Source organism: Myxocyprinus asiaticus, chromosome 10 (assembly GCF_019703515.2).
Source record: "Myxocyprinus asiaticus isolate MX2 ecotype Aquarium Trade chromosome 10, UBuf_Myxa_2, whole genome shotgun sequence".
In the NCBI taxonomy this organism is placed as follows: domain Eukaryota; kingdom Metazoa; phylum Chordata; class Actinopteri; order Cypriniformes; family Catostomidae; genus Myxocyprinus; species Myxocyprinus asiaticus.
The window spans coordinates 30,358,235-30,380,179 of record NC_059353.1 but is presented as its reverse complement, the minus strand read 5'-3'; the positions used below and the strand labels follow the sequence as shown (position 1 = coordinate 30,380,179).

Here is a 21,945-nt window from a genome sequence, read left to right as displayed (position 1 = left end):
ATCCCATTTATAATAAATCTTATAATTATTTTAGCTAAATGTTATATTCAAAGACATGAACTACCAATCACAAAACTTTTCCCCCAGTGATTCTTAAGAGAAAATGGACATCATACATCCACCATTCTAAGCACGAATACAAAGGGCATAAGAACACATGCACAGCTTTTAAAGTATTCATAGGCCAAGAATGATTATTATTCTTGTTTTTTGTTTTTTAACCCATGACAAGTTTGTTTTCTTGTATGATGATTGATGATGATGATTTACATTTGCATATTTATTTATTTTTCTAATAAGGCCATCAAAATATATTCTTTTTTGCACTTTTTTAAAAATTATTTTTTCATACAAAAATTACTTCGCTATTAATAATAGCTAATGACAAATTGGTTTTCTCACATAATGTTGAACTTTTGTCCAATGTTCAGAGTACATCTTTCATTAAAACAAAAACAAACCTCTGATATTAATCTTTTGAAATATCATGTTCTTTACAGTGGCTTTAACGATCAAAAAATGTCTTCTGACATTTATATCAATAACAAGGCCATAATAACTGATCATTTATGTACAACTTTTGTCTTCATACATTATTACTTTACTATTAGAATTATTTTTTTAAACCATGGAAAATGTGTTTTGTTGCATATCGTTAAATCTTTGTTCAGTGTTCAGAGTATATTATAGTATATTATATTATACAATCAAAAACCTTCTGTTGTTTTTAGAGAAATGTGACATTTATATTTATATTTGATTTAAATTTGCATATATATATATATATTATCTAACAAGGCCATAAAAATAGATTATTTATGCACTTTTTACATACAAAAATTACTTTTCTGTTATAATAGATAATGACACATTTGTTTTCTTGCATAATGTTGAACTTTTGTCCAATGTTCAGAGTATATCTTTCAGTAAAACAAAAACAAACCACTGATCTTTCCCTATCCACAACAATTCATGGAATACCACAGAATTCCCATCTAGGGGCCGCTGTGTGGTGGGAGGAGCGGAAGTTGAGGAAGTCGTGCAATAGAATTGGGGGATGAAGAGCCCGTGTTTGTTCTAAAGGTGAGCCGCAGAAGAGTTCAGGAAGCGTCAGTAAAACCATCCCGTTAGTACACATACACTCATCAGGACTCGGACACATATACACTCGCAGCTGGATCAGAACACGTTTGCATTATGCATTCGGACTGCAGGCTGCTGGGATGGACGCGTCGGTAATGGTGGGCAGAGGGACCGGAGCGACTGCGGTCGTCATCCTGATCGTCTTCATCCTCCTCCTCGGTGCCAGAAGCTCTTGGGCGCAGAAAGGTACGTGATCATTCCGCGCCGGGGTTAAGGTTTTTATGAGTTGGGATAACGTCTCTTAAACCACCTCACCACTACATCTGGTTTTGAGACTAATTACGGTTTCACAACAAACTCTCGGGGTGCTGTGGTCTAGTGGGTACAGATCTGGGGTGGTTACTGAAAGATTGTAGGTTTAAATCCCAAAAAGAGCAGTGAACTTTCACCATTAATTCTCTTGATCAAGACTTAATCACACAAACAATTAACCAAGACATTTAATCAGGAAGACTGAAACTTTAATGAGTTTACTGCAACTAGGTTTGCGTAAAAGCATCAGCTAAATAACGAATTTGCGTTGTGATGAAAGTGTTAGGGGCCGTTCATACCGAACTTGTTTTTGCGCTTTAAAAAGGCTAAACGCAACAGGACGCAGGTGCCTCGAGACACAGTTCTTTTTACCCTGACATTGCGTCTAAAAACGCGGCGCAACGGTCAAAGACGTCCATCTAGCGCATGTTTACATAGGTAGACGACTGAAAAACAGCGCAGACGGACGCAAATACGTGTTCGTCGTGAACGGCTCCTTACATTGTTGCTCTTTGCAACAGCTGGAGCAGCAGAAAAACGTGATGACGCAACGCCTTACATGGGCTTACTGCAGCCCCCTTTTCTTTTCCAAATATGTAGTGAGTGCATGTGCATTCCGTAAAGCCCCTGTCCAGACTGAAAGCTATTGCATTTAATCAAAGCAACTAGTTGTACACTTATTATAGGTTCAGTCCTTCTCGTGTAATCTGCGGATAAGTGTCTTGATCAAGAGCACAATGGATAGAGTTCCTGTAGCTGAACTGGGAGAGAATGACATCATCAATGCTAATGTTTTTTTTATTTATTTTTTTGGTTCAATTCCCATTCTGATAAAATGTATATGCATAATTTCAGTGGACTGTAAGTTGATTTTAATATCAGTAAATACATGCAATCTAAATGGATAGTTAATGAACCTTTTGGAGTTTGAACCTACTCTACTCCCACCAGCCCAGATCTTTAAACATTGGGCTACATCGTCTTGTATGGCAGGACAAACATTGGGTGCTGAAAATATACAACTCATTTGTTGTTTTCTGTGCAAGTGTTCTCTGGTAGTTGGGAGGGGGGGATTTTCAGCCATTTGGACGTTTGTGTGTGGGTTTGGTTTGTGCATAAATGGTCATTCAAATTGACAATACAGTGAAATCAAATTTTATTGATGGGATGTCCTTATGTGGACAGGTTATAGGAGAGACCAAGGCTAGTTTTTACATGGGGAAGGGATATATATCAGTAACTATAACTAGTGATGCACCGAAATAATAATTCGGTTACACTTTATTTTACAGTGTCCTTGTTACGGTTTAATTACACAAGTAATTACTGATTATTACTAATTAAAATGTACTTACTTAGGGTTAGGGTAAGGATTTGGTTTAGGATTGGTTGCTTGTAATTATGCATAATTGACTGTTATTACTATAGTTAATACATGTATTGTGCGTAACAAAGACACTCTAAAATAAACCGAAAATCATGGACACACAGGGCCGAAAACCAAAAAACATTTTTTTTAAATTAGGGATGTGCTACAGCGGTCGACTATTCGACTAGTTGTCCAACAACTGACTAGTTGATTAGTGGGTCGACTACTAACTTTAATATTTTTAGTGGTAGTGGTTTTAATGGGAGACAAATTAATTGAGAGACGCAAATTCTTGGAGAGCTTTTTTGCATGATTATAGCTTGCTGTGCTTAAAAGCTTAAAATTATAGTCAGCACAGTAAAACCCTCTGCAAGAAGTTTAGTCTCTTTAATGCCTTAAGTTTAGTCCATTTATGTACCGCTGCTGTTTCAGCCATCAAAGTGCTGCATCAACAACACATTACAAGACGGTCATTGTTGGACATGAAATCCTCTGCTGTGAGCAATGTTCCCGTATTTGTGAGGTGCTATGGAGAGATTAAAGTCTTTTGCTGATTCGGTCCGACACTGCTTAAATAAATAGTTGCAGTTTAATCTGCTTGATGTCGTGAACTAGATGTGTACCTGCAATATTATCTTGCAGTTCTGTGCTTTTGAATCTGCGGCGAGGATCACCCTGAAGCACTCTGCATCATTCTGCATTCAGGATGCGCATAAGTGGTTTTGTGCCGCTCTGTATTGGAGCCTTTCTTTTTTTGATAGTTTTGTGCAATAAGATGTTATAGTTATTTAGCCTTTTTATTTGTGGAATATCCGTTAGTTACCATGTTGATGTGCTGTGCTTAGCATCCATATATCCCTCTAAATGGCGTTATTTGACCATAACGGAGACTTATTATACATTATAATCCTTAACACTGACTAATGGACTATAGGGTTGCAACGGTATGAGATTATTCACGGTACGATAACCGTCTCAGAAAATATCAGGGTTTCACGGTATCACGGTATTACACAATTATTATTATCAGTTACAATGACCCTTAAAGGAGTGAAAAAAATCAGCTGTGTGAGCTTTTAAAGTAATGTCCTATGATTATAAACAATTAACATATACTGTAGGTGCGCGACAGCGCAGCCAGACTGCTCCTGTCTGTACCTTTAACTCAGTGGTTCTCAGCTGGTTTTGCTTCAGGACCCAGATTTTACATTGGAAATCAAGTGGCGACCCACCATAGTAAAAACGTAACCTGTATTTAATGTATCCTGGGTCGCATTTCCTTTTATGTTGCATAGTTTTGTTCATGGTTTTCAAGTACAAGGACGTCAACAACAAAAGCGACAGGAATGTTTCTCTCCCCCCTTTTAAAAATTGAAGAGCATGTTTACTTATATGAGCCCATTATTATCCCGTTTGTTTCCTAATTTCAAACATAATTCAAACAGAACATATTACACAGGAGGAAAGACTCCTCATTACCATGGTTAGGTCAGTGTAGCTAGTCTTAAATAATAGTAATAATAATAACAAATTATAGTATTTATGATAAAATAAATACTAGCTGAAACAAATCTTGAAACTTTAACTACAACTGCCACTGTTGATATAAAATGAGATCTAATAGATTCTACCTTTAGATTATTTCATAAGAAACTATAACATTTTGTCAAAATATAACAATTACTTTTACTCATGTAAACTCGTGAAACAATTTTGTAAAGGTGATGATGTATAATTAAAAAATATAGCGCATAGCACAGTGTTGCTCTTTTCCTCCTCAGTGCTGTTTGGCATGTCAGGGCTGCCTACTGTTTGAGAGGTTCGACTTGACTTCCTCTGTAACGCTTTAAACTAGAAAAGTCTCACTAGAATTGAAATTGGTCACATCAGTTTAGAGGTCTGTGCACCGCAATATTGAGGGAAGCCCGGTTGTTGCACGCGCGTGCCAGAGAGAAGAGTAGATCATGATCGCGAGCTGGTTCCGTTACACTCGTGCGAAAGTGCAGATGAGAAGCCTTTAGCTGATTGCGAGATTATCATTAAATCTGCCTCGGCAGTCCTAAATAGGCTATCACTTGGGCAGCCACCGAAATATCTTCAATGGGAGAACCATGGCATTGTTCTTTCCCTGCTGTCCGTGACCCAGTCCGAATAGACCTGCGACCCACTTTTGGGTCGTGACTCACCATTTGAGAAACACTGCTTTAACTCACACACACACTCACTTATGTCAGACCCTCTCGCCCTGCTTCTCTCTGACATTTTCTCCGCTGCATGTGTGTGTGTGGCGCAAGTTGACGAGTCTGACAGGCAGTCGAGGAGGAAAGGAGATGCGCACGCGCAGGTGAGATTCTCCGTCCGGTTGCATTTTTTTTTTTTTTCTCAATACCATAGATAAGCAAATGTACATGGTATGAAAACCGTCAATTTTCATACCGTGGTATACTGTGAAACCAGTATACCGCTGCAACCCTAGTCGACTAGTCGTTCAAACAACCGACCTACTAGTCGATTATGAAAATTGGTAGTTTTGCAATTTTTATTTAAATTAGACTTTGTTTGGAACAATTGAACAAATTCTAAATGTTATTATTAGGGGTACACTGAAACCACTTTTTCTGTAACTACACATTTCATTCTAAAATAGAGTATAAAGAGAAAAATTACATAAATTACATTAAGAAAACCTTTATTGTTGACTACTTTAGTGGATAATGCAGTAGCAAAATTAACAGTAATTTCAGTGAAAATCTTCAGTGAACATGAAGCCAGTGCTATTGGCACATTTTTCCCCACATAGTGAGTTGACCTGGAATGTGGAATGGATTCTTTAGTGGATCTCTTTTGTGTTCATTTTAGTTGTTATAGGATAATCACATTGCTCTGTAAATTTGAATATTATTGTAATTTAATAGTAATTTATTTAATTTATTAATTTATTAAATAACTTTGCAATTCACAAAACTATGTATGGCTTCAAAAGTCTTTGAATATAATACATGAGTCATGTGGACTTTAATAGTGCCTTTATGCTTCTTTAATGTCAGATTGGAGCTTGACTGTAACGGCAATAACACACTATAGCACGTGTGGTCTAAAACATGCATAAGATGTTGAGTCATAAGTCGAATTGCTAATTAGATGTTTTTGTTCTCTAGCGATGTTTTTTCATGTTGGTTTCAAATGCCTAGTTCAAAACTGTCTTAAATTAGGACATTGTTTTCAAATTCTGAATTCTGCTCTCCAAACTAAAAAAATCTAAAATCACATCCAGCTATTGGAACATGTTGTCACAAAAGGTCAATGTGGGGTCAACTGTATCTTTTTTACCAGGGCAATAATGGTGAAAATGTTCAACATCTTTTTTTGTAGCTAAGACAACCAGTCATGTATCTATACAAAAATTGTCTGTCAAATATAAACCTACCCTTAAAAATATTCACTGGAGTATAAATGTGGCATCTAGCTCCAGTCGTCCCTTCCATTGTTTGAAACAACCGAGCACGCACTTTTCAATGCAGAAAAGTTTAAAGAAACTTTGCCAAGTTAAGGTTTGTATGGGTGGATTTCTGTACGGGAAACATTGCAGATTATAGGTGTGTGTGTGGATGAGGCTGTTGTTTTTGCTCGGGGGGTCTGAATATTGTCCAGCACAGATTACATAACAACAGCACAAGCAGAGATTCATTTGGTGTGTAAATGCGTGACAGGCGGCACGAGCAGCTGCAATGCACTGCGATCTCATCTCTCCCACTTTCTGCCTCTTTCTCTTTCCCATTTAAGATTCCACATCCAACAAGCTTTAAAGATAAACATTAGATGCATGCAGTGGCCTCTAGAAGAATTAGGACATTTGAGCCATGTTTAAATATGTATTATGTCATTGCACTAGAAATCAAACCAAGAAGCATTATTTGTGAAGAATGATAGCACATTTTAGCATGGATGAGCATTCATTTGCAAATCATTAGATCTACACTGATCTCTGAAGAGTGTTTGAGCATTTCTGCATGTGTTTCAGGAGACGGCTGTGGACACACTGTGCTGGGTGTGGGTACTGGGAGCCTGGCGTCTCTAGGGTATCCTCTGTCCTATCCCTCACACTCTGTGTGTGAGTGGGAGATCAGCGTGACCACTGGACACACCATCCTTGTGCGCATCGCGGACCTTGACATCAACACAAACAACTGCCAGGTGTCTTACCTCAGACTCTATAATGGCGTCGGACCCGGACGAACAGAAATTGGTGAGAAACACTTACTGTACTAACTCAATGTATTTTTGTTGTGGTGCTTTTTTCTGGTCTTTACTTTAATTTGAGAAGAGAAAGTATAAGAAGTTATTTAAGTTTTGATTAGTCATTATAAGACTTATAATAATAATGGGATAGTAAAAAATCCTCTAATGTACAGACTGCTGATTGAAAATCATATTGTTGTTCTTTCTGCAGTGAAGTTCTGTGGAGGGAGAGAATGGAGAGATGCTGTAATTGAATCAGAAGGGCATCAGGTCACAGTGCAGTTCATGAGTGGACCACACAGCAATGGCCGTGGCCTCTTCCTCTCCTACACCACCAATCAGCATAGAGGTAAACACTCCATTCAGTGTGTATGTGTCAGGGTGTGATATTACACTGCTTTGCACTAGAGGTCGAACAATAGTGGATTTTTCCAATACCGATAAATAAGGTTGGGGAAAAGGCAGATAACCGATTAATCAACCGATAGTTTAAAAATCGATTTATAGAATGTTAATTCTATGTTAGCCTTTCCTTACTATGACTGGCACAGGCATAAAGGCTACAAGGTGAAAAATGAATTAAAAGCCAGATGCAGTTTTTTGTGCAATTAAAATCCCAATAATTACCAGAAAAAAAATGTGTTGCATAAAGTGGGACATTTAACTGCAAACAAAAAATACCCTTAGTTATTTCAGGATTCTTATTTTGAAATGACAAAGACTTACCTCAGGTACAATGCTCTATATTTAAGTATTTACCAAATTAAGTTTTTTATAGCCACCAGATATATAACAAGTTTAAGGATTTTGTATATACACTACCAGTCAAAAGTTTTGAAACACTTACTCATTCTTTATTATAATATATATATATATATATATATATATATATATATATATATATATATATATATATATATATATATATATATATATTCATATTTTAGAATAATAGTAAAGTCATCAAAACTATGGAATAACATAAATGGAACTATGGGAATTATGTTGTGACTAAACAAAATCCAAAATAAATCAAAACTGTGTTATATTTTAGCATCTTCAAAGTAGTCACACTTTACCTAGAATTTGCAGACATGTACTCTTGACATTTTCTCAACCAACTTCTTGAGGTATCACCCTGGGATGCTTTTTAAACAGTATTGAAGGAGTTCCCATCTATGTTGGGCACTTATTGGCTGCTTTTCTTTATTATTTGGTCCAAGTCATCAATTTCAAAAAAGTTTCTTTTATTATAATTTTTTTTTAATTAAATTTTAGTTTTATAATGAAATAAATTAATATGGTGGCATAAATTATATTTTTGTCTACAAAACTAATTTCAAACATTTAAGCATACACCTTCAGATCAAAATATTTTTAAGATCATGAGAAACATTTCAGTCAAGTGTTTCAAAACTTTTGACCGGTAGTATATATATATATATATATAGAGGGCTTAATGGCCATTGTAGCTAGTGGTATTTCAAAGTCAGTAGCCACTCAGTATTTTCACTGGCCAAAATCCCCCGTTCCACAAAAAGTGATGAAACTAACTGGAGACGTAACTCTGTACTCTGGAGACTATAAACTTTCAACCCCTTCATTTCTAAAATGTACATGCCTATATGAAAGTTTACCATTGTTCTTCCATTTTTTAACAGTGGCATTTGTAATGATAAAGCCATTGCCACAGGTAAGACCATGGGTGGCTCTGCATTACTGTGGTTGGTTAGGCGAATACGGATAGTCTTCCTAAAAAATCAACAATAGTATTTGTTATGGAAAACTAAGAGCTTAAACATGTTTATAAACCTTTAACTACAGCTTTCACAGTTACTAATTCCATGGAGTACAAAATGGATAATAAAATGTAGATGTTAAGTAGATTAAACTCAGTCACTATTTACTTTCATCACATCTTTTTCCATCTTTTTTTTTTTCATTCATGGAAGAAAGTCCTAAAGGTTTGGATCAAGATAGAGGTGACTGAATGATGACAGAATAATTATTAATAATAAAAATGAAGTCTTATAGATTCGCCCCAATCGATTTACTATGCATCTATACCAGTTACCAGTTAGTGTTACTGCAGTAAAAAAATAAATAAATAAAATAAATTTGGATGATGATGTGTATTTTATAAAATTGTAATCGATGTTGATTATCTCTTTACCTCGTCAGTGCTGTTTAATCTCAGGGCTGTCTACAGTTTGAGAGGTTCTAATTCCTCACACGTTGGCACACGTTGGCTGCCGCTTCTCCATTCGTTTCGTTTTTAAAATTGTTCTTCCTTGTTTTAATTTTATTTATTATTTAATTGATTTTATTAGTTGTTTTTGCACTTCTTTTAATGATTCTGGTCTGAACGCGAGGAGTCTTTCAGTATGTGTGGTTCAACGCCGTGTGATCGGTGATCCTGCATCTCTAAACTTCATCCCTTCATGCATGAGGAAATCAACAAACTTAAAGAGGAGAGAGACCTATCCAATCCCAGGGATTACATTGACTGCTACCTGGATAAAATTGAGAAGTCTTTCAGTACGTGTGGTTCAACGCCATGTGATCGGTGATCCTGCTGTGTGATTGGGACTAGATGCCGTGCCCTGTGTGATATAAGCTACTTGTGCTTCTGTGTGATATCAACGTGTCTGGATTTTACTCCATGTAACTCATTTTGGATATTACCATTGCTACCATGTGGATTTCCTTGCTATCCATTGTCATTGTCATTTTAATTTGACTGGGCTTCGCAGATAGCGGGTCCTTCAACATTTGGATTTCATCATGATAAGGTACTCTTTTTGAACTTCTATCATTGGGACATCATCTACCCCCTGACATATGTGTACAAAGAACCTTACGGTCGTTTAGGCTTTTATGTCGGCCAAAATATTTACACAGAGGATCGCGGCGCAACTTTCAAACTACTGGGATTGGCATAAAAGTTTTATGTTCTCGCTCTATGGACTCAGAAACACACAATCGTTCTTTACATGGCATTTACATGGCCTTCTGAACTTACGTTATCCACAAGTGATTTCTAAGATAGTGCGACTCGAATCTGCGAGATTTGCACATCTAAATGTTCGCTCAATGAACAATAAGACTGCTTTACTCTATGATATTATATTGAACAATACACTCGATTTTTTCTGTATCTGTGAAACTTGGCATCAGCCGAATGACTTCATAAATCTAAATATGAGTATTCCACCGGGTTATACATACATTGATAGGCCACGTTTAAGTGGTAAAGGTGGCGGTCTTGCCGTTATCTACAGAGCTGATATATCGATCACTGAAATTTCCATTCCCTGTGTATATCATATGAGTGTGTAGCTTTCAAAATGAATGGTACCTCCCCTGTTCTTGTTTTATTCATCTATCGTCCTCCAAAACCTAATCCTCTGTTTTTTGCTGAAATCACAGAACTACTTACATTTGTTAGTTCTGTTTGTCCATTAATGATTCTCACTGGAGATATTAATATTCATGTGGATAATTCTAATAGTAACCAAACAGTTGAGTTGGAAACATTAGATTGTTTTAATTTGAGACAACATGTACATTTTCCTACTCATAACAAAGGCCATACACTTGACTTGGTGTGTTCTGTTGGGGTGGATATTGACCAGCTAGATAGCAGTGACTTATGTATTAGTGATCATAAGCTTCTCACTTTTAAGCTACTTGTTCCTTCTCCAAGATGTGCTCAAAAAAGGGTCATTAGTTTTAGAAATGTCAAGAATATTAATTTTGATAGTTTTTCATGCTGGATCTCAGAGCACCCAACAGTTGGGACTGTTGATCACTATAATTCTGTTTTAACAACTGCTTTGGACGTGTTCGCCCCTAGGAGAGAACATATTGTTTCATTTATTAAATCATGCCCTTGGTACACTACTGAGCTCAGAGCTCGTAAGGTTAAAAGTAGGCAGCTTGAACGCCAGTACAAGAAATCAGGCTTGACTGTCCATAAGCTCATCTATGATGAACATTTGAGTCAATACACTGAAGCACTTAAAGCGGCGAGAATAAAGCACTATACGGCCATTATTAGTGATGGTGCTGCAAACCCAACATGATTTTTAAAACAATTAACAAAATTCTTACACCTATTAAGCCACCGATTTGTTCCTCTGTACATGAGTGTAACAAGTTTCTCAATTTCTTCATGGAAAAAATTTAGAACATTCATAAGTCTATTAGTTCGACACCCTGTTCTGCAATTCCTGTGACTTATCCACCTAGTTCCTCTGAAATTACATTCTTTAATTTTGAAATAGTTACTATTGATTGTATTCTGAAATTAGTGATAGCAATGAATACAACTACATGTACTCTTGACCCTATCCCAACAGTTGTTCTTAAGGATTGTCTGCCATCAATAAGTCCCCTCATTTTGAAAATTGTGAACACCTCGCTTACTACTGGTATTGTTCCAGAAGCTCTTAAGGTCGCAGCTATTACACCAGTCCTTAAAAAGCCTGGATGTGATAAGTCTGATCTATCAAATTACAGGCCTATCTCAAATCTTCCCTTTCTTGCTGAGGTTTTGGAATGTGTCGTTGCAACAAAACTATACTTACACTTGTCACTCAACAAGCTTTTTGAGCCTTTCCAATCTGGGTTTAGAAAGGGACACAGTACAGAGACTGCCTTGGTTCGAGTCATGAATGACCTGCTTGTATCAACTGACTCAGGAGCCTCTTCCATCTTGGTGTTGTTAGATCTGAGTGCAGCATTTGACATGGTGTGCCACTCCATTCTGCATAATAGACTTGAAAGTTGGCTTGGTATCTCTGGTACTGTGCTTAAATGGTTTAAATCTTACCTTACTGATCATTCCCAGTTTGTTGTTTTGGGAAACAACAAATCTGACATTGTACAGGTCTGTCATGGTGTTCCTCAGGGATCTGTCTTGGGTCCTATATTGTTTAGCATTTATATGCTTCTTCTGGGGCAAATTATTAGGAATTATGGTTTTGGGTACCACTTTTATACTGATGATACTCCGATCTATATCAGCTCTAAGTCCGATATTATTGTTACCTCTAAAAATTTCTGAGTGTGTGCAGGAAATAAAAATGTGGATGCACCATAATTTTTTTTAATTGAATTGTTCAAAGACAGAGGTTCTTCTCATTGGCAAAACAGCAGCTATTCACAAAGGTAGCAATTTCAGTTTGATTATGGATGATAATATCGTAGTTCCATCTACTCATGCTCGTAACCTTGGTATAATTTTTGATGCTCATTTGACATTAGATTCACACATTAAGTGTATCAGAAAATCTGCATTCCATCACCTTAGAAACATTGCTAGAATTAGGCCTTTCCTTACATTGCCTGATGCTGAAAGGCTTATTCACGCGTTTGTTACTTCCAGGATTGATTATTGTAACACACTATTTGTTGGTCTACCTGCTAAATCTATCAAACGGTTACAGTATTTTCAGAATTCAGCAGCACGTGTTCTCACTTCTACTCCATCACGTCAGCACATCACAGGTGTGCTTTATAGTTTGCATTGGCTTCCTGTTCAGTCGCGTATTGATTTTAAAACCTCACTCTAACTTACAATGCTGTGCATGGAACGGCCCCTTCTTATATCTGTGACTTAGTTACCCTTTACATCCCCTCTCGTTCTCTTCGTTCTGCTGATTCTTTTACTCTTCAGCAGCCTCTTTGTAGACTAAAATCTATGGGTGAGAGAGCTTTTTCAGTTACTGCACCTAGATTATGGAATGCACTTCCTCTTGCTGTTAGAGATGCTCCCACATTAGACAGTTTTAAGAAGTTGTTAAAAACCCATCTTTTTTAAAATTGCTTATATAGATTGAGATCACTAGTATTTGATTGTATTGATTAGTTCTATTGTATTGTTTAGAATGATTTATTGGAGTAAAAAAAGTAAAAAAAAATCTTTGCCGATAATTCCAAAAAGCAACTATTGGCACTGATTAATCGGTAAAACCGATATATCGGCCTACCTGTACTTTGCATACAACTGTAAACATTTAAAGAAGTGTAGCTTCAAATCCATATGACTTATGACTCCTCTGGCGCTGCATTCACGTTTTTGTACTTTCAGATATGCTGTGTCACACCAGCAACATTGCATTATAGTTGTGGAAACAACTTTACACAAAATTTTATTTCAATCATACTCTCAAATATAAAGACATACAGTACAAGATATTAAATACTAGATATTCAGTTTTAAATAGTTGAGAGCCACGTCACTGTCAAAAAACAATTAACTTTTAAAACCTTAAGTGCCACAAATGTTACAGTGTTTAGTTATTCTTTCTGTTTGTGGTTTAGGGTGTGTCCAGAAACATTATGAATGACAGACAGTTAATTTAGATGACTAATAACTAAATGAGAGCCTTTGACATTTAAAATGAACGGAAATTATGTCATACTGTTCACAGATACAGTATGTCACAATGTTTGACATTGAAATGCATCTAAGCAGCTAGATATCTCAATTTCTGAAAAAAATGTGAGTGGTGTTTGTCTTTGCAAAAGTGACTGTCACAATGCTAAGGTGTTCTGAGTGTTTTGTAGCACCTTGTTATGCAGTTGCTATGGTATTGTGAGTGGTTGCTAGGTGGTTGCTTACTGGCCCAAGTCAAAAGAAACCCTCAAGTCTTTATTATAATTTGGTCTGTAGATATTGCTCGGGTCCCTCCTTTATCGCAAGTATTGGGATTTTGTAACCCATTTTATTGTCTACCAATAAAGTCTGATTGCTTAGAAAAAGCACACCTCTCCTCAACAAGCCGCACGATTTGGCATCATTCATGTCTGTAGAACAAACGGTTCGGATCAAGTTTAATACCTAGAATTAGGGGTTTGTTCAAATTGCTATGTAGTATAGTTTACACTTTATTATCCATTACATTTTCCATTAAATGGAAATTTACCTTTGTCACTGGCATAAAAACATACACAGTCAAACATATACAGGTGCATCTCAATAAATTAGAATGTCGTGGAAAAGTTCATTTATTTCAGTAATTCAGCTCAAATTGTGAAACTCGTGTATTAAATAAATTCAATGCACACAGACTGAAGTAGTTTAAGTCTTTGGTTCTTTTAATTGTGATGATTTTGGCTCACATTTAACAAAAACCCACCAATTCACTATCTCAAAAAATTAGAATATGTTGACATGCCAATCAGCTAATCAACTCAAAACACCTGCAAAGGTTTCCTGAGCCTTCAAAATGGTCTCTCAGTTTGGTTCACTAGGCTACACAATCATGGGGAAGACTGCTGATCTGACAGTTGTCCAGAAGACGATCATTGACACCCTTCACAAGGAGGGTAAGCCACAAACATTCATTGCCAAAGAAGCTGGATGTTCACAGAGTGCTGTATCCAAGCATGTAAACAGAAAGTTGAGTGGAAGGAAAAAGTGTGGAAGAAAAAGATGCACAACCAACCAAGAGAACCGCAGCCTTATGATTGTCAAGCAAAATCGATTCATGAATTTGGGTGAACTTCACAAGGAATGGACTGAGGCTGGGGTCAAGGCATCAAGAGCCACCACACACAGACATGTCAAGGAATTTGGCTACAGTTGTCGTATTCCTCTTGTTAAGCCACTCCTGAACCACAGACAACGTCAGAGGCGTCTTACCTGGGCTAAGGAGAAGAAGAACTGGACTGTTGCCCAGTGTTCCAAAGTCCTCTTTTCAGATGAGAGCAAGTTTTGTATTTCATTTGGAAACCAAGGTCCTAGAGTCTGGAGGAAGGGTGGAGAAGCTCATAGCCCAAGTTGCTTGAAGTCCAGTGTTAAGTTTCCACAGTCTGTGATGATTTGGGGTGCAATGTCATCTGCTGGTGTTGGTCCATTGTGTTTTTTGAAAACCAAAGTCACTGCACCCGTTTACCAAGAAATTTTGGAGCACTTCATGCTTCCTTCTGCTGACCAGCTTTTTAAAGATGCTGATTTCATTTTCCAGCAGGATTTGGCACCTGCCCACACTGCCAAAAGCACCAAAAGTTGGTTAAATGACCGTGGTGTTGGTGTGCTTGACTGGCCAGCAAACTCACCAGACCTGAACCCCATAGAGAATCTATGGGGTATTGTCAAGAGGAAAATGAGAACAAGAGACCAAAAAATGCAGATGAGCTGAAGGCCACTGTCAAAGAAACCTGGGCTTCCATACCACCTCAGCAGTGCCACAAACTGATCACATCCATGCCACGCCGAATTGAGGCAGTAATTAAAGCAATAGGAGCCCCTACCAAGTATTGAGTACATATACAGTAGATGAACATACTTTCCAGAAGGCCAACAATTCACTAAAAATGTTTTTTTTATTGGTCTTATGATGTATTCTAATTTTTTGAGATAGTGAATTGGTTGGTTTTTGTTAAATGTGAGCCAAAATCATCACAATTAAAAGAACCAAAGACTTAAACTACTTCAGTCTGTGTGCACTGAATTTATTTAATACACGAGTTTCACAATTTGAGTTGAATTACTGAAATAAATGAACTTTTCCACGACATTCTAATTTATTGAGATGCACCTGTATAATACATACACATTAAACATGAACAGACATATTACATCATTAAACATAGACATGCATAAATTAGGCTAACAGACTTTAAAATGACAGTTTAACTCCAAAACATCATGGATAAAAGGATAATTCTACTTAAAATTAGTGTTGTATATGTACAGTATAGTACCTTATGTATGAACGATAATAATAGTGATGATTGCCTTAGCCAGCACCACCAATTATAGTCAAGTCAAGTCATTTTTATTTGTATAGCTCTTTTCCCAACACATTTCAAAGCAGCTTTACAGGAAATCGTGCATTAACAAAAACAAAAAATGAAACTGTAATATCTATAATGTCTTAAAGTGATCATGATGTAGTTTGATTAAATATGATTGTAAAATGTGTATAGAAATTAGATAATTAAATAATAATTGTGTTTAGATCACCTGTGAGCAAGCTGAAGGCGACTGTGGCAAGGAACACAAAACTCCATAAGATGTTGGTTAATGGAGAAAAATAACCTTGGGATAAACCAGACTCGCTGTGGGGGCCAGTTCCCCTCTGGCTAAACAACATGAATATAATGCCAATATTAGTTATTGATGTGCAGAAATGAAGTCATGGTTTAAAATTTGTAAATTAAGTAAGCGTTACGTTCAAGTGTTTTATAAATATTTAAAAAAAAAAGAAAAAATTTTTTTATGAACTTTAAAATTAATGACTAATGTCTTTGAAGTTCATCCTGGATTAACTGCAGAAGTTTACATAGATGCATTGTCCTTAGTTAGTTGGCTGATGAAGGCTTTTTTTGGCAATTAAATGATAGTCTATGTATTCCATTTCAGGAGTGTAGTCCATCAGTAGACAAAGGTGATGCAGGCAGAGATTAATGAGGTGCATCGCAGTTCAACCTGCAGGCCATTCCGGTGAGGTTCGGTGGGGTCCATCCTAAATCCAAGTTTCAGGCAGTGGCATATGTAGGATCCGATGTCTTGCAGTTGTAGTTGGCATCAGTTCATCTTCTGAAGTCAAAAAACTGAAGTGATGTCTGGCTAGAACTGGATGTAGTTTGTCATCATCTCTCAGCGACACGTAGGAGTGGAGTCCGACACCAAGCAGAAACAGAGCTGGATCTGGCAGGCTCTGGTAACCTCTGGATATGAATCCCGGACATGGAAACAAATAGAATAATATTAGCGTAGATGGCATTCTATTTTATGCAGAGTTATAGATCACGATCAGTGTTTCTGGTTTCTGGTTCCGGCAGACCTAACTAAAGCAGCCTAATTGTGAGTTGAAGGTTAAATTAGGTGTATGCTTGGCTAAATAGATGAGTCTTTAGTCTAGACTTAAACTGAGTGAGTGTGTCTGCATCCCAAACAGTGTTAGGGAGATTATTCCATAGTTTAGGAGCCAAGTATGAAAGGATCTGCCTCCTTTTGTGGATTTTGATATTCTTGGAATTATTAACATGCCAGAATTTTGTGATCGTAATGAACGTGATGGAATATAGCGTGTCAGAGGGTCACTTAAGTACTGCGGAGCTAGACGATTCAAAGCTTTGTGTGTAGTTAACAGAATTTTAAAATGAATATGAAATTGAACAGGTAGCCAGTGTAACAATGATAAAATGGGGCTAACATGATCATATTTCTTGGTTCTAGTCAGCACTCTGGCAGCTGCATTTTGAACCAGTTAAATTTATTTATTGAACTTGCTGGACATCCTAACAGTAATGCATTACAATAATCCAGTCTTGAGGTCATGAACACATGAATTAATTTTTTTCGGTATCAGCAGCAGCGAGCATGTGTCGTAATTTAGCAGTATTTCTCAGGTGGAAGAATGCTGTTCTACTTATAGCATGCTATGCTGCATTGCTGAAAATGTCAGAACAAACATTCAAATTTACATGGAAGCTTTTATCGCTTTATGCTTTATTGTGACACATCTGTTTAGGACACTGTGTAATGCAGGATTAATGTTTAGATTTGTGACTGGGAAATGCAGTGTAAGCACATCTTCATCTTAGACAGCATATGATATGCACAAACACAGGCTCTGTGAAGGTGCTCTTTACAACATGCTACATCCTGAACCTCCAAAACTTTCACAGTTGTGTACTTCTGTGTTTGGTGTCTCTTAGCAATGACATTTGCCCTTTGACCTCTGAAACTGCCTGAGGTCAGGGGTTCACAGTGCCATGTGGGAGATCCACCTGTTTACCTCAGTACTGTGTGTGTGTGTGTGTGTGTGTGTGTAGAGAGAGAGATCATATTTCTCATGAGTCAGGACAGGGACAGATGAATCTGTGCTGTGGGTATGAGTAATGGCAAGAATAACACCACAAAATAACTTGAACCTGAGAAAAACACTCACACTTATACACTGGGGTTATTAGATGCTAAGGTATGCACCACTGTTATTTTTGCTTATATTTAGGTTTAGAGGTTTGACAAAATGCATAACCTTAAGTATTAAACGTCAGTGTGTACATCATCCTACACTGTTTGAGCTACAGAAATGAATGATATCTCAAATCATGTGACTTTTTTTACATTTTTAAACAATCAAACTTCTGATTTTTGCCTGGAGGTTGATAAAATGGGCAATCAATCCCATAAACTCACACTAAAGGAGAAACCTGAGCCATATCTATGAACCAGGATATCGTAGAGACTCGTTGAGAACCACTCATATTTTCTTCAGAAAATGTAACAAATCTAGTAGGTATTGATCTGTTCATTCAGATGGAGGCTTTTATCCACAAATATGAAACACAATACACCAATCTATTACATCACCTATTTAGTCACTCATTGAATACACATAACACACACATGGATAGATATTTTCTGAGAGCAGAACAATTACATGAATCTATAGTTTCACCATAGCAACCTTCTGATTTGCTGTTTTATCTGACAGAGGTAAATACTGTATATTTCAAGAGGGTTCAAAGAAACGGAAAGAAAATGCATATCTTTTCTTGTTCTCTTCAGATCTCATCACCTGCCTGGAGAAAGGAGAGCACTTCACTGAAGCGGAGTTCAGGTACCAACTTGTATAGTGGATTGGGTGCATGTGTGCATGTTTTGTTTGTTTGTGTGTCTTATTTTCCTGCCCTGCATTTGCAGTAAATTCTGTCCTGCGGGATGCCTGACTGATTTCGAAGAGGTTTCGGGAACCATACCCCATGGATACAGAGACGTAAGTATGCCAATATTGTCTAGGTGTTAAGTTTACATGCTTTCTCCCTCTCTCTTGGTCTGTCGTGATATTTGGATATTGTCACACACACACATTTCAAAATTAGAGTCCTGAAATAACTAAGTGTATTTCTTGTTTGTATTTAAAAGTCCCGCTTTATGAACCAAATATTCATTTTTCCGGTTATTATTGGGAGACTTTGGTTGCGCACTATACTGAATCTGGGATTTTATTAATTTTGACCTTGTAGCCTCTATGTCTGTACCCATCATATAAAGGAAAGACTAAGAAAAATGTTTAACATTCTATAAATCAATTATAAAAATTATCAGCCTTTCCCACCACCTTAGTTATTGGAATCCACTATCGGTCGATCTCTAAGTAACACCAGCAACATTTAACACCAGAATATTCATTTTAAAGGAGTCATGACATGAGGAATAACATTTTCCTTGATCTTTTGACATGTAAGAATTCATAGTACACAAAAAAACATACTGTAAGTTTCAGAACTCAAAATTTCCTCCACAATACAAAAAGAGCAAAGTCGCAAAAAAACAGCTTGTTTGGATTTTCCCTACTTTGTGACGTCACACAGATGTATACATCAGCACATGAATGCCTCTAGAGCAAGACATCAATGCATCCTTTTACATAATTGTACCCTTGGCCCACCCACTGGCGCTCAGTCAGAAAGGTGAAGAGGAGAGATGGGCCAACTATTCCTCTACACCAAAGGGGACTTACAGAGGACACCTTCTTGTGCCCATCTGGACTATGTTTAAAAATGTTTTCTACATAAACATGCAATAGATGAACTGCTTCAACCATTATCATGCATCTCGTGCCAATGTCAAGACGTGATGTCAACTTATAACTCTTAAAAGGGAACCCCCATTCTGTGTCTTGCTGTTTTGAGTGGTTATAAACATGTCCTGGATGCATTTTTGCACCTATCTGTGCTATTTTTAATTGTTGGTCTATGTAAACATGCACTAGATGGACGTCTTTGACCATTTTGATGCGTTTCTGGCAATGTGCACCGCCACTGAAGAGCAGTACAAGCTCAACTTTTACAAACACATCTGGAAGATATGAGAAGTTGCGCATGTGAAGACCAACGTCTCTGCTTTAGCCTATGTTAAAGCAGCCCAACAACAGAAAATAGTGACTGATGTTTAACAAAGTGCCTGATCGCATCAGTGCAGGAAGATTTGTATGTGCGTCATGTTTCACCGTGAATTGTATCGTGTGTTCAGCACAATAAAAAATTGGACTCTGATTGAAGATTTCAGTTAGACTAATGCGTTTACATGACATTTTAAAAATACGAATTATTGTTTAAGTCTGACTGAAATCTAACTTTTAAGTGCATGTAACCGACTAACTGTCTTGGCTGTACATTAGGTATTTGCTGATGACCTCATTACAGTTTCAGTGTTTCCTGCTTGTTTTAAACTGTTTGAATGATTTCACATGTGAATTTTATCAGTTTGAACACAAAAGGCAGTTTGAGAACATGTTGCAGGCTTCAACATGGTGTTTAGTAGGGTGTGTGAATATGTGAGTTAGGAGGAGAGACAGGCAGAGAGAGAGAGAGAGAGAGAGAATCAGACGTTCTTTTGAAATTAAGTCATTGTAAATGATTCTGTGTGTTAGGTTTTAGAGCGCTGGTCTCCTAGGAACATTCTTGTATGTGTGTCTGCGTGTATGGATGTATGTGTGCGTGTTTTTATGCGTGTATGAGAACGTGTTTCTTAGGGAGATGTTAGATCAGGTTTGGCTGAATGGTTTTCTAATGCAGTCCAGCTGACAGCAATATTAAATCTCAAAATTTCTCAACTAAGATACACCCTCAGAATTAGTGTGGGGCCCATATGACTCCTTATAAAAGTGTGTGCATGCGCAGTGTTGTTTGTGGCGAGAGTGGTGCTTTATTTTGCCCAGAGGAAGTGGTGTATGTTTGCGGTGTCTTTGTGTATAGCTGTTGAGAGTTTGCCTAGTGTTTGTGGTCTTTTTTAGGGGGTGGGGGGGCAGTCCCCATGAGGAAAATTGCTTAATAAATACTGAATATTATTTTAATGAAAATTTTAAAATGCATAGGTTTGTGTGATGGTTAGGTTTGGGACTGGGTTTTAGGCGATAGACAATATAATTATCTCAGTATAAAAACAATAGAAGTCCTCTTGGGAAGTTCCTACTTATGAGTGTGCGTTCAAGTGATTTTGGTCAGAAAAATATGGACATGTTAAGCAATTTCGTATTTCTTTCTCTCATTTGCAATTACTGACAAAAACGGGAGGATTTTTAAGCCTAATGCAAAAAAAAAAAAAAAGGAGCTAATGATGTGCATTAGATGTGTAACTGATGCTTTATCTTTGTTTTTTATCATTCTCTTGTAGCCACAGATGATGGGAATGGTGGGAATTGTACTTTTGACGTACAAGCCTGTCACCTTATTAACCAGCTAAATGAATAGTGCTTCCTGGCATATTTTAGCACTATTTCTCATACACATTACACAAAATGCATAATAAAATAAATCGTACAGTAATGATTCACAATTAAATGTAATTATGACCAATACCAATTTTTTTCTTTCATCGTTCTTTAATGCTGCCTTCAAGCGCATCTGGGAAGGTCCCACCTCCGAATTGGGCATTCGTTATTACGATTCATGCATTCAAGTCGAAAACAAAAGAAGAAGCCAAACTAAAAGAATACACAAAGAAAAAAAGCTCCTTTTTTCTGTTGTGCCAGTGAATAAGCATAAGTGAATACACCTGCATTATGTTTACACAACCTATATGGTTTATTAATGCATGGTATCTAACAAATTATTAATTTGCAAAAAACTGCTTTACATTAGTTGATTATATGATCTGTCACATATAACAAATTAATATTATTGAAATAAAGAAATGAAATTGAAATGATTTTGCTAAATCGTTGCCTTCCACCTTTTTTTATGTTGACACGCATGTTTCAACATCACAAGTGGGCAACTTGGGCATCATCTAGAATTCTGTTTTGCACTGGTAACTAGTACTTTGCTTGGTTATTAATGTGGGCAGAACACGTAATTATGTTATTTCAAACTCCATTTAAAGGCTGCGTTTAATTGATACCTCCCCAATATCATTCTGTGCACACACAGTTCGGTTATTTACGGGAGTACCACATTTTACATCCTACCAACCA

At 37.0% G+C, this 21,945-nt stretch overlaps 1 protein-coding gene across 1 annotated transcript in view; it reads left to right on the top strand.

The window, feature by feature from the left end:
* The first annotated feature begins 1,043 nt into the window (after window positions 1-1,043).
* The window catches only part of LOC127447656 (discoidin, CUB and LCCL domain-containing protein 2-like), a 32,023-nt gene continuing 11,121 nt past the window's right edge, over window positions 1,044-21,945 (top strand). The window contains exons 1-5 of the mRNA XM_051709626.1: window positions 1,044-1,329; window positions 6,786-7,010; window positions 7,215-7,352; window positions 18,537-18,588; window positions 18,672-18,744. Of these exons, the coding sequence (XP_051565586.1) occupies window positions 1,224-1,329; window positions 6,786-7,010; window positions 7,215-7,352; window positions 18,537-18,588; window positions 18,672-18,744 (594 nt within the window). The 5' untranslated portion in view covers window positions 1,044-1,223. The remainder of the gene's footprint in view (window positions 1,330-6,785; window positions 7,011-7,214; window positions 7,353-18,536; window positions 18,589-18,671; window positions 18,745-21,945) is intronic.